The sequence below is a fragment of the Muntiacus reevesi genome, chromosome 3 (genome assembly GCF_963930625.1).
Source record: "Muntiacus reevesi chromosome 3, mMunRee1.1, whole genome shotgun sequence".
Taxonomy (NCBI): Eukaryota; Metazoa; Chordata; class Mammalia; order Artiodactyla; family Cervidae; genus Muntiacus; species Muntiacus reevesi.
In genome coordinates, this window is record NC_089251.1 from 76,198,704 (window position 1) to 76,212,553 (window position 13,850).

Genomic DNA, 13,850 nt, shown 5'->3' on the forward strand with positions numbered 1-13,850 from the left:
CCCACCACCTGTCACCTGCTTCAATGCATGATTTCTAACTGGCTTCTTGGCTTCCTCTCTCCTGTCCCTCTTTACAATCTCTTCACAGAGCAACAGAGAAAGGTCCTTTAAAAAGTCAGATCAAGTTACTCTTGCACTCAACATCTTCCCTGACTTTCAACACCATTTAAATAAAGTCCAAAGTCCTCATTTACGTCTGCAGAGTCCTACACGATATGCTCCATCTGCTCGTTAGTAATTTCTCTTAGTCTTTCACTTTTCTACCAGCTTTTTCTAATCCAGCCATACACTCTACTTAACATCATACCTCCCCCTCTGCACACCCAATAAAAACACATACAAAGACTTGCCAATACACCAGAATGCTTTCACCTCAAAATTCTGATAGCAGATTACACGACTTTAAACCCTAACAGATTATAGTGCTCTTGAAGAACAATTGCTTATAAAAAAGAAGTTAGGTACAGAGGCATATTGATCTGTAGTGGCTACTTTTTCAAGGATTTTAAAGAGTTTTTTTGATTGAGTGATTATAATCAAGTGTCTGCCACAGGCCCCAAGATCACATCATATTAATACATATTTGTTATCTTGGTCATATAACATATATTTTGGATAGTTTAAAACCATACAAAATAATATTAAATGTTAACAACCCACATTGAGCTGAACGGACCACACATTTAAGAAATTAAAAGTTAGCTGTTACAGAAGAGTTAATAAAAGCTACAGTTTGCTGAGGACTTGTGTGGTAGACACATTACCAAGTACTTAACCAAGTTTTCTCATTTATTTAAAACAAACTGTATGGTTGGTGTTTTTACCTTTGGTTCACAATAAAGAAACTGGAGCCTTAAGAGATATTAGGCAAGTTGGTCAAGATCATATAACATGTAATTGACCAAATTTTAGAGTTCTTCCCCAAATGAAAACTATCTAGTTTCTTTTTTGTGAACGAGGAAATAGGACAATAAGAAACTCTTCCTCATCTTCTCACAAATTTGAGCCAGCAACCTCCCACTCCAATACACTCAACCTTTCAGAAAACGTATGTTTAATTAAAAACTCCTATAAACAGCTCCTCTTAGTAAGTATGACATTATCAACAAGAATGAATGCTTCTGACATGGTCTTCCACGTATTTTCACATGTTCCTTATCTCTCCATTACGCTGAAAACAAAACTTCACTGACAGTTCAGGGTTGAAGAAACTGCAGACCAACAACAACAAAAAAATCTCATGGCACCTTTGTTTAGGATGTGCAGACAACTGTAAAGCTAGAAAAGATAAATGAGTCCCTCGCCACCAAATCAAAAGAATGTAGTTTTATTTTGGTAATTACACATTTGAAATCGACAATCTTTGCATTTCAAAACTTTTACCAATTACTACAACTACTATACATCTAAAACATGACGCATAAATAGGCCAAACTCAACAAGCTGACCACACCATAATCATTATATCATTCAAATTTACTATTAAAAAGTAATAATGAAGCAACCTAGATGCCCATCAGCAGATGAATGAATAAGGAAGCTGTGGTACATATACACCATGGAATATTACTCAGCCGTTAAAAAGAATTCATTTGAAACAGTTCTAATGAGATGGATGAAACTGGAGCCCATTATACAGAGTGAAGTAAGCCAGAAAGATAAAGAACATTACAGCATACTAACACATATATATGGAATTTAGAAAGATGGTAACGATAACCCTATATGCAAAACAGAAAAAGAGACACAGAAGTACAGAACAGACTTTTGAACTCTGTGGGAGAAGGTGAGGGTGGGATGTTTCGAAAGAACAGCATGTATATTATCTATGGTGAAACAGACCACCAGCCCAGGTGGGATGCATGAGACAAGTGCTCGGGCCTGGTGCACTGGGAGGACCCTGAGGAGTCGGGTGGAGAGGGAGGTGGGAGGGGGGATCGGGATGGGGAATATGTGTAACTCTATGGCTGATTCATGTCAATGTATGACAAAACCCACTGAAATGTTGTGAAGTAATGAGCCTCCAACTAATAAAATAAAATTAAATAAATAAATAAATAAATAAAAAGAACATCATGTATTCTACTTTCAGAGAAAAAAAAGTATAATATTGTACAACTTTTCCTCAACAGAGAAATAAATCCTTATCATTATAAAAAATAAATAAATAAAAAGTAATAATGATCAAGCCATAAAGGTGTTAGGAAAAAATATAGGTCAATATGTAACCCTGAACTTGCTACTCAATATTATGTAACAACTTAAAATGGTAAAAGAACTGAAAAAGAATAGATACATGTGTAAGTGAAACACTGGGCTGTATATCTGAAACTATCACAACACTGTTAATCAACTATACTCCAATATAAAATAGTTTAAAAAGTAGCACATACAAAACTGAAGTATTAAACCAGAGGTCCTGCCATAGACTCTAAAATGTATTCTCTATCAGGGTAACCACTAAATGCATATCTCAAAGAATGTATAACTAACAAGCAAATGCAGGGATGAACTCAAATAGAAAATACTGATTAACCCAAAAGGGAAGAGAAAAGAAAAAAAGAGAAAAGAATAGATGGAACATATGTAAACAAAACAATTTAAACCCAAACAATTAGCAAATTATGTTGAAGTTAAGGAGACTAGCTTTCCCCTCTCTCATTCCTAAATAATGGATTTTTAGTCCAAAATCTATAGGAAATTTTAAAAGAATTATTTGACAAACAAGGAATAATACTTTTGCTTTCCTTCTAAATAAAAAAAAAAAAAAGCATCTTTCTTACCTTCCACCCGTGATTCCAAGTACTTATCCAACTCTGAGTCTTTTCTCATTGCTTCATCTGAGACCTTGGGAGCATTTGAAAAGCAAACTAGTACAATACTCATGTTATCTCGACTTCCCTGTATATTAAAAAAAGAAAATAAAAATTATACTTCTACAGTCTAACAACTATTACTTACTTTAAGCAATTATTTAATCATCCAGAAAGTACACCTTCAACACATTCATTTTCAAAGAACTATTTGAAGCACACCTTGAAGAAACAAGTACTCTTAGGTATGGGTAGATCGTAATTATTTTAAGATTTCTGAATCTATGTACCTCTTATCTACCTCCATTTCACTACTTGAGAAATGAAGGTATCTTCATACATATTAAATCTTCTAAAAACTCCCACTCAAGACTGCATATTCCCAAAGTGACTTAAGCCCAAAATGCATCCTCCCAAAGAAAATATGCATTTCCTCCCCGCCCCCCGCCCCCCCAGCTAATTAACCTGCATTGGAGTAATGCTACTGAAACTCTACTAAACTGACGTGGATGAAAACTGTGGATTATTAGGATACCCAAGACACTAAACTAAACAAGCAGAGAAAAAAAGTTAAACTGGAAACTGTTCTGAGGGTATAGTCTCAAATGACCAAACAGATACACTGTAGTCAGATGAAATAACTTTGGAAGAAATAACATCAGACAGTGTCAGGATTTGGAGAGAGCAGCTAAAACTACTAATTGAAGGACTAATTTTACTGCTGCCTTTTTAATCACACCATCACAAAAGATCTATATCAAAAAGGAAACACGGGATAAACACTACTCTATTACCACGAGACTATAAGCAATAAAGCTAAAACAGTTTCTTAAAGGTATATTACTTTTACTGAATTTCTTAAAACAGAATAAAACTGTTCTTAGAAAGAAGAGTGATCTTTTTTTTAACTCCTTTTTTTTTTTCTATTTACCACTCTAAAAATCTAAATCAATGGAGGTGGGATTTGCCAACCCAAGTGAAGAGAGCCAACAACACACCCATGCTACTCTTTTCAGTCATCATGGCCAGAATCTAGGTGAGCACTGTTTGGTTAAGATTCGCCACCTTTTGGGGACCCACATGACACAGTCAAACACAGGCAGGCCTTGAAAAACTACTGCTAAACCTCAGTGGAGCAAAGTTTGAAGGCGGTATAGGCTGAGTCTTAAGAAGATTTCGAAAAGAGTAATTCTCTATACAAATTCTTATGCTTTAAAAGAATCATCATGAATATATAATTCAACTCTTAATATCTAGGGGGAAAAAAAACCCAGGATTTCCAAACTGGTCCAAATGAATTTTATTACTTAATGAAACCCATCAAAACTCTCATAATGACCTAGTACCAGAAATACTACATTGGCGGGCATTTCCCCTATGGTCCCGTGGTTAAGATTCTGCGCTTCCAACGCAGGTGGTATGGATTCGATCCCTGGTTGGGGAACTAAGATCCATATGCCATGTGGTGTGGCAAAAAAAAAAACAAAACAAAACTACATTGGCTATATGAATATATATATCCTCACACACACACACACATATATATGAAGATACACACACACACATTTCACATATACACCCTATGATTCCAAACAGCAATACATCCCATAGGAATAGGAATCAGGATTTACCATGTAAATTCAGGTCAGGAAAACTATACCATAGATATTCCAGAATCAAGCATCACATGAATACCAGTAACTTTTTAAAGAAATTTTATGAATAAACAGAATTAACACCTTACATTTTTAGAAATCCAGTTTCTTCTATTCTCTATTTTGTTAGCAACAGTATGAGCATTGTTCACCCATTCTTAATCTATCATATATATATTATTTCCATTAGATTTTTATAAGTTATAAAACATACATCCTATTATTTGGAAAATTAACTAAAAGATAATTTCAAGAAGTTTAAGTACCTGAAGATATTTAAAGAAAATAATTAACATAAACATCTCAGCATGTGTGATTTCAATGATGGTATTTCTATTTCTACATAAAGATGATCTTCCCCTAAATACAAAGTATGGGTGTATTTCATTAATTTTTATATGGCGATTGAAAAAGAGCCTTCCCTTTATGCCTCTTTAGTTTTCTAGAGATAAATCATCCTTGCATATTCAGTATACATTTTTTGGAAAGTCCACAAATGAAATATGCAAAAATCAACTTGAACAATTAAAGCAATCAGCCAGATGTTTAAAAACTGATTACTTCAGCACCTTTTCATTTTTTAATTTTGATAACAGCACAGCAGCAGTACTTAAAGGAATCAGAACTACTTTAATAGACAGTTATGGGTCAAAAGCTTAGCGTGCTGCAGTTCATGGAGTTGCAAATAACAGATACGACTAAGCAACTGAACAACAATAGGTCAAATAACCAGTGCCCCTGCCATAAGTAAGGGTGTCTAAAATTAATCAGAAAATAATTTGATGCTGTTAATTTTAAGTTGAATGTTGCATGCTTCCGAAGCGTTCTGGATCAAATCCTGAACACAGCATATGAAATGGGCTGCGAACAGAATCTTTAACACTACAAAGTTGTAAATGAGTATCTGATAAATGAACCATAAATATTACTCATTCTTTAAATCAATTTTTTAAAATCTGCCACTCACTGTAGTTATTACATTTACACAGCGTTCAAAACAGCCAATTTTAAGGAACAGCCCAAATTTCCACCTACCCATGAAAGATGAAGGCTATCATTACTTCCTTTCTAAAACACTCAATTCTCCCACCATTCCCTTCTCTTGAACTTGTATTTCCCTTTGCACAAATTTACCTCTTCATTTCATAATTGTCATCAACAGAACTAAAATTTATTGAGGACTATAAACCAGATACTGTTCATGTACTTGCCAAAAGCTATATTCTCAGCAATTCCATGAAGAAAATGTTACTATCTCTATTTTATAAAATGAAGAAACCCAAGCTTTGCACCAAGTGGCAGAGCACAACTCAAAACCAAGCTGTCTGGTTCCAGAGAGCGCATGTCTAATAGGGAAACTGTGGTTCTAAACAGGGTACCAGAAAGCCCCAGGAGGCCACACTGCGCTCAGAGACATTCTAAATGAGGGCGGGAAGGACACAGTGATATTCAGTATCTGTGAACACTCCAAACTAGTTCGAGGTAGTTCACACTTCTAACATTAGATAGCGCTATATTCCTCTCAATGACATGCTCTTTTCCCAAAGCGGAGGTTCTGGGAGTTACTGTGACTGAAGTCAAGTCCTCCCAGGGTGACAGTACAATGATCCCAAGGCGTGAGAAGTTGTGCCATGTCCAGCAGGTGCACACATATCGTATCATGCAACTACCGTTTTTAAAGAATGGAATAAATGTTTTTTCCACGTATGTGTATTATTTTGTTAAATATTATTTGTACACTCATTAAGTTTGGATCTAACCACTTAATACTTATAACTGTTAGATATTAATATGGTTAAGTAGCACTACAAAAAAACTTACTGAAATATTCAGACACCATCAACAAAGAAAGTTTCAGAATTTCTACATTACATATACTGTATTTTTACATCCTTATCGTCCATACTTCAAAAAAACCAGCCACACTCCACTCTAATACTATCTATGTCTACTTTTGCATTATTTATGATTACACTTTCTGAAAACTATAATCAAAAAGCTCCTGAGTTTAGGGTTAAACAACTATTTTAAGTGGGTACAAAAGTACATTTTTCCACATTTCATCAGTGATTTAGATTGATATTGCCTTTGGAAAATGTTATTAATTTCCCCTCAACATAATGCAATTATCAGGCATTATATCTCATGCTTTAAAATAAATAAGCTTCTAATAGGCGGAATATAGATTGATTAAAGGAAATCAAATTATATTTTTTAAAACCTTGAACAAATATTGAGTTTTATGATTAAGAAAAACAAAGAGCTAGCAAAGTAACATGCATACATGATCCTACTTTTTATACTTCTATTTTTATGAATAAACACAGAGAATTATTTGGAAGGATATATAGCAAACTGTAAACAGTGGCTACCTAAAGGGAATGAGACTGACAAGGAGAGACATAAAGATTAATAACTTCACTTCAAATATCATTTTGTTTAAAATTTTTTTTTAAATTTTTTAGTTACTGAAAAAAGAAAAGGAAGATCTTAAAGTTTCCCTTGGGAAAAATTTTTTTCATCAAATCTAGTGGGAAACTTCGGTAACATACATGCAAAACTTGACTCAGAAAACTTGAATTCTAGACTCTGATTCAAGACTCATCAAATATCTGACTTACAGCTTCTCTTTTTTATAAACTCTTTTATGACAAACCTGTATTTCCTTACTTACAAATTGGAAATAAAAAATTTTACTTTGTTCCCCTCAAGGTTACTATGAGGATAAATAAAATGAATGTGATTTATAAGTTATTAAAAGCCATGCAAATAGCTATTACATATTCTATTCCACGGGCTTGCCTGGTGGCTCAGACAGTAAAGAATCTGCCTGCAATGCAGAAGACCTGGGTTTGATCCCCAGGTTGGGAAGATTCCCTGGAGAAGAGAATGGCAACCTACTCCAGTATTCTTTATCTGGAGAATCCCCAAGACAGAGGAGCCTGGTGGGCTACAGTCCATGGGTCACAAAGAGTAAGACACAACTGAACGACTGACACTTTCACTTTCATTCTATGCAACCAGAAATTAGTTAGCATAAACACCAGAAATGCTACTAGCACTGGCAATAAAATGGAAAAGCTGCTTTCTTAGGGACCATTTCCCCCTAGAGTTAATTATCTAAATAGGGTAATACCTGGCCAGAATCATCCAACTCTTGTAGCTTCATACTACTGAATAGCAATTCTGAAAAATGACCATCATTAACAACAGTAATGCCAGCTACCTGTTGTGAAAATTAAATAAACTAAAATGTGTAAAGTGCTTAAAATAGCATCTGGCTCATAAAAAGCAATTTATTGATACTACTGTGATTACGATGGTTATCATAATATCCCAACATTTCTTGAGTTAACATATAAAAATCCTTGTAAACTATTAGGGAATGACAAATGTTAAAAGTGTTAGAAAATTTTAACACTTATTTATTTATTTATATATAGCTGAGCCCCAAGGCTTGCAGGATCTTAAGTTCCCTGACCAGGAATCGAACCCAGGCCCTGGCAATGAAAATGCCAAGTTATAACCAGTGGATCATCAAGAAATTCCCAACACTTAACTTAAATCTATTACCAGAAAAAATCTTAAAAGCATCTAGTTAAAAATTCAATCTACTCCATTCACACCTTTCTCCTAAAGCAGCTAACACCTGGACCTAGAGATCACACCTGAACCTAGAGATCATACCTCGACCTAGAGTGTACTTATTCCACACTAAGTGAAATACGTCAGACAGAAAGACATATCAACGATTGCTTATACGTGGAATCTACAAAAAAAAAAGTACAAATGAATCTATTCACAAAACAAAAATTGAGCCACAGGTGTAGAAAACAAACTTAAGAGTTTGTCAAGGGAATGGGGAGGGATAAACTGGGAGACTGGGATTGACATATACAAAACAGGTAACCAGACTCACTCTGTTGTACAGCAGAAACTAACAACACTGTAAATCATCTATGCTCCAATAAAAAATTAATTTTAAAAAATGTTTTAAAATTTATTCTACCACACACACACACACACACACACACACACAAAATCAGCTAATACTTACTGAGCAATTGCTCAGGGCAAGCACTGGCCAACAGGCTTCCCATGGATTTTAAAATTTAGATTCAATCTTTCAGACTAAATTGAAAACAATCATGTGCTCTATTTTAATCCTAGTGTTTTAAATATTGCTAACCGGTGGCTTTACAATATAAACTAGTGGAAGGACAGTATTTTGGAGTCAGAAAAACAGGAATGGATAAGAGCTTTATTTAATTCCATAAGTCACATGTGGTGATTCAAAAAATTCACCTCTATTCCATTTCAACACAAAATAGCTAGCTAGGCATCTCAAAACTGATTTCAACATAAATGCAACTTCATTCAAAGGCAATAGATGGTCAACTTCATTCAACTAAATTCAATACAGAGATTTGGCATTCCAACCTCTTGTCCCTCTTTACTATCATTTATCATTTCTAAGATTCTTCGACTCTGCCTAGAATCGTTTAGCACCATCAACAAAAATATTTAATCACTTTGAACCAATAAAAACCATCAAAGGAAGATACACCACCAGAATCATTTAAACCCCACTCAAAATGGTTGGGTCAAAATTCCTGAAAACTAATATCCTTTACAGGAAAGAGACTGTGCAGTTTATCCAGAATACAAACTTCTCTCCTTACTCTAAATTACAGACATAATAGATTTCTGGCTATCCCCTCAAAGCTACATGTCATTCTGCTACACAAACATGAAAAATGATTTTGATTGATACATACAGACATGAAGATTTCCCTACAATATACTGTTGAATTAAAAAGCAGACTGCAGAATAACAAGTACAATGAATTCCTTTTTATAAAAATATACACATTCAAGGCAGGCATAAAAGATGAAAAAAATAAATACCACAATTAAGACAACAGCCCACTTAGGTCGGTGGCAAAATTTTCGAGTGTTCCTTTACATATTCCGTATCACCTTAAAATATACATATACATCCTATGTTATCTGGCCTTTTTTTCAATAAACAAACTTTTGTTTTAAATAATTGGGGAAAACAACTGTTTTCAGTTCCCAGTTAGGCAAAAAAACACATGCCCACTTTCGTCTCAAAAAGCCGCACGTCAGAATTTCTCCACATAGAGTCCAAAGAGATAGACAATTTTAGAACAACTTACTATTTGATCACTGACAACCACCAATATTTCTGTACTTAATTCATCCAGAGAAACAAAATAGATACAACATGCTTTAAAAACAAACAAACGAACAGCAGAGTACTAGAGATACCACCAAGAAAAAAGCTGGAAAACCAGCCCTTTTATTTTCTCTTTCTGAAGTTGTCTCTTCCCATCCTATGGAAAAGTAAAAGATACTTCAACAAAACCTGAGTATTTCCATAGACTCAGAGACCTTTAGAGAAACCTCCTGGCTATGCTTGTGTCTTTCACAGCAGCTTACACGGTGAGGAAACAGAGTGGCTCTAATCTAGACAGAGACAGTCGGTCAAAATCTTTCCATCACATAACCAAAGGTCAGTTTTGTCCTGATACCTTCGTCAATCAGAGTCACAGAATACTTACATATTTTAGGTTCTGGTCAGATAAATCAAATTTTAATTGACTGCTATACAGATGCTGTCAAAAGCCCACTTGAAATTACTGAATATTTTAAAGACATTAAAGGAAATTGCTAACCACCTGTTAGTTTGGATTCTCCTCTCTATTACTCTATCAAAATAAGATTCATATAATATTGCAAATGTAAATTAAACTTCAGTGTTCCACAGGAATTCTTAACAAAACTACATTTTATACTAGTCTTTGGTTTTCTAATTGGGGATGACAAAGGCATCTCTATGGAAAGAATTTTGATTATCTCCTATAAAAGTAAGATATTATCCACCATGTCATATTTACACAGAGTCACACATAAATTCCTTTTAGGTTTTATGGCCAGAAAAAGCTTCTTTTCCTACTACAGAATATACAACTCTTACTTCAGTTTCTATCTTAGCTGCTAGTAAGGCTAGTAGGCTCAGAGCTAAATTACAAAATGTTACTTAGTTTAAGGCTTCTGTTATATCTTCTAATAGTTTATGTGGCTCTTGATCTTTTGTGTATCTAATATACAATCATGCTCTCACTCTTTTTTTTTATGAAACTGGTACATAATCAGGCATAAGACAGTTACTACCGGAGTTCCCTGATGGTCCAGTATCAGGATTCCCTTTCAAAGCCTGGGCTCAGGGTTCAATCCCTGCTCAGGAAACTGAGATCCCACAAGCCGAGTGGCCAAAACAAACCAAAAAAGACAGGTACTGCCAATGTTGAGAATTTTAATCAAGTCACAATTGTGTATAGATGCCTCTGCCACAACAAGTCATAAAGAACTTAAATGACAACAAATGCCATAAATTTATTAAACTTAATTTTCAAATTAGAAGGTTTAGACAAATGAGGATGGCAAAAAATAATTTCATTTCCGGGGAAAAGAATAACTTTAAAATATATAGGACTTAGGACTTTCCTAATGAAAATATTAAAAGCTTTAAAACTAAGTTTGCTTAATCTTACTTACCATGCCTTTTAAAAATTAATAGGGCATTTTAATTGTAACAAAAAAGGACTTACATACCTTATGTAAACAAGTGTCCACTACCCAATTGCACACATTTTCCAGGTCATCAGATACCTCAAGCCTAGATTTAACAAATTCACAGAGCTCCTCATTACTCATAACATCCCAGATCCCATCACAAGCCAAGATGATAAATTCATCCTCTTCTGCTCTTAAAATTTCATAAACCTCAGGCTCTGGAGAAACAAGTTGTTCTGTTGGGCCCTTGCCATCAACACACTTGTAATCATAGTCCCCCAGAGCACGAGACACTGCTAATGAACCATTAACACGCTGTATCATTACGCTGCCTCCTGCATTTTGGATTCGCTCCTTCTCCCTTGGGTTGCAAGGTTTGTGATCTTGGGTAGAAAAGCAGACTTGTCCACTCCTATACAGAACAGCCCGTGAATCGCCACAGTTGATGAAGTAGATGTGCTTAGGTGAAATCATAACTCCCACCGCAGTTGAACCGCTCCTGTCCATGCCATTTCTGAGGTCTGAAAAGTTACGCATGTATTCATCAATTTTCAAAAAGCCAGTTCTGATACCATTCTTGACGTTCTCCACTGAAGGCTCAAGAGCAGACCCTGACTTGCCAGCGGCCCTGAAGTCTTCGTTGTTAGTGATGTGTTCTAACAAGTGTGTTGAGCAGTAATTTGCTACTCGGGATCCGGCATGACCGTCATAAACTGCAAAAAAGGACCAGTCTTCCAAGCCGTGCGGAATCCCGACAACGGCTGTGTGCGCGTCTTCCATTTCCACTCTCCACCCCTGCATGCTGCTCAGGCCGTAGCGCAGGCCGTTCCCAGCACCGTGAGCATTGTGTTTCTCAGTTTTGGGTTTGTCCAAAAATGCACCCATGTTTAGTAATAAATCTGAAAGGGGAAAAAAAATGTAGATGTTACATATTTAAATTAAGAGCATTTATCAACAACAGTTCATCTGTTTTCTAGTTAACTCCTAATCTTGTGTATTTTTATTATCAAAACTTACAGGAATCACAACAAAAAAGAAACCAAGCAAACTGCCCCATACATCCTTCTAGAACAGTGGTTTCTCAATCCTTACACACTAGAGTCTCCAGGGGTGGGACCCAGATATTATTATCTTTTTAAAAATGCCTCTCTGGTGATCTGCATGTGCAGCAGGCTGAAAACCACTGTTGGCAGAGAAAGGAAAACCAAGAAACAAAACCTGTTTGTTTTTTTTTTAATTTATAATTTGAGGGTTCAATATGTAAGACAGAACAATGGGAATATTCAAAACTTGGCAACATCTTGCTCAATTTATTAAGGTAGAAAAGTATGCTAATACATTTTAGAAAGATTTCCAAAAGTAAGTGTTATAATCAAGTATATTCCCCCACCAGAGATCTTGACAACCCCCAAAATTAATTAAAACAAAATATCAGTTTTACAAATATGTGATTCCATCTAGGTTGTACTGCACATCAAATAAAGAACTTTACTTGGACTGACAGAAACCATTAACCCATAAAAACGAGTATAACTTTAATGATGTGCTGAAGAGCATACTACTTAATATTGCCGAGTTTCACAATCCATGAAGTGGCATTAGGACAACTTTTACTGAGAAAAAAAGTAAAAGTAAAAAAAAAAAAAGTGCTTTACTTTTACCCATTAGAGAACTGCGAAATCCACTACACATCACCATCCTCCCAACTTCACTTTTAGAATAAAATCTTTTCAATTTTAAACGCCCTGGACTAGAGCAGTGGGAATGAGAATGCCTTGATATGTTTGCCATATACAAGCCTGGCCCTAAGACTCCTGAGTTGTGTGACCTTAGTAAGTTTCTTAGTCTGTTAAACCTTAAATTCCTCCTCTGTCAAATGGGAATAATAACAATAATACCCACACCTGACTTTCCTGGTGGCTCAGACGGTAAAGCGTCTGCTTACAATGCAGGAGACCTGGGTTCGATCCCTGGGTTGGGAAGATCCCCTGGAGAAGGAAATGGCAACCCACTCCAGTATTCTTGCCTGGAGAATTCCATGGATGGAGGAACCTGGTAGGCTACAGACCATGGGGTCACAAAGAGTCAGACACGACTGAGTGACTTCACTCACTCACTACACCTAACAGCGAAGAATGTATTAATATATAGTGCTTAGAATAGTTCCCGAGACATAGTAAACACCACAAAATGTTTGCTGTTACTATTTGCTCAAAATGCAGATTCCCACACCCCCATTTTCCCCGCCCCCCCCCATAGATCTTGTATGGGGTCTTCAAAAAAGCATGCTGGTGACTTAAGAATCACATTTTGAGACATATTAGTCTAGATCAACTTACTTTCATTTGACTCTAGGTATCTTGGAGAGAGCTCTTTTTCAGCTGTAACTGTTACCTAACTACAATAAAACTATATATTCCTATTCCTAAAAACCCAATGAACCACCATATATAATATTTGTAAATTTCAGCAGTTTTATAACTTTTCATTATATACTAATATACTAATTATGTACTAATTATTAATACAAATGCAAATATTTATTAAAAGAAATTTTCAAAGGGCAAAGTTTTACTCTTACCTAAAAATAACTTTCATTCAAGTATAATACAAAAGTATTGATAACAATATAACAGAATGTGCTTATTTTTTAACACACTGGTTTAATACTTTGATACAATGAGTTTGAAAGTCTAGTTCTAAGTATATTTTAGATTCTTTTAATGCCTATTTCAGCTGAGAAAACAACATCACCACCTTATAAAGATATCTAAATGCAACT

At 35.2% G+C, this 13,850-nt stretch overlaps 1 protein-coding gene across 3 annotated transcripts in view; it reads right to left on the reverse strand.

The window, feature by feature from the left end:
• Window positions 1-13,850, reverse strand: part of PPM1B (protein phosphatase, Mg2+/Mn2+ dependent 1B) — a 90,030-nt gene that overhangs the window by 22,688 nt on the left and 53,492 nt on the right. For all 3 annotated transcript variants that reach the window (XM_065929358.1, XM_065929359.1, XM_065929357.1), the window contains exons 2-3: window positions 11,108-11,967; window positions 2,784-2,901 (exon numbers count right to left, since the gene is read on the reverse strand). In XM_065929358.1, coding sequence (XP_065785430.1) covers window positions 2,784-2,901; window positions 11,108-11,953 — 964 coding nt within the window. In that variant the 5' untranslated portion in view covers window positions 11,954-11,967. The remainder of the gene's footprint in view (window positions 1-2,783; window positions 2,902-11,107; window positions 11,968-13,850) is intronic.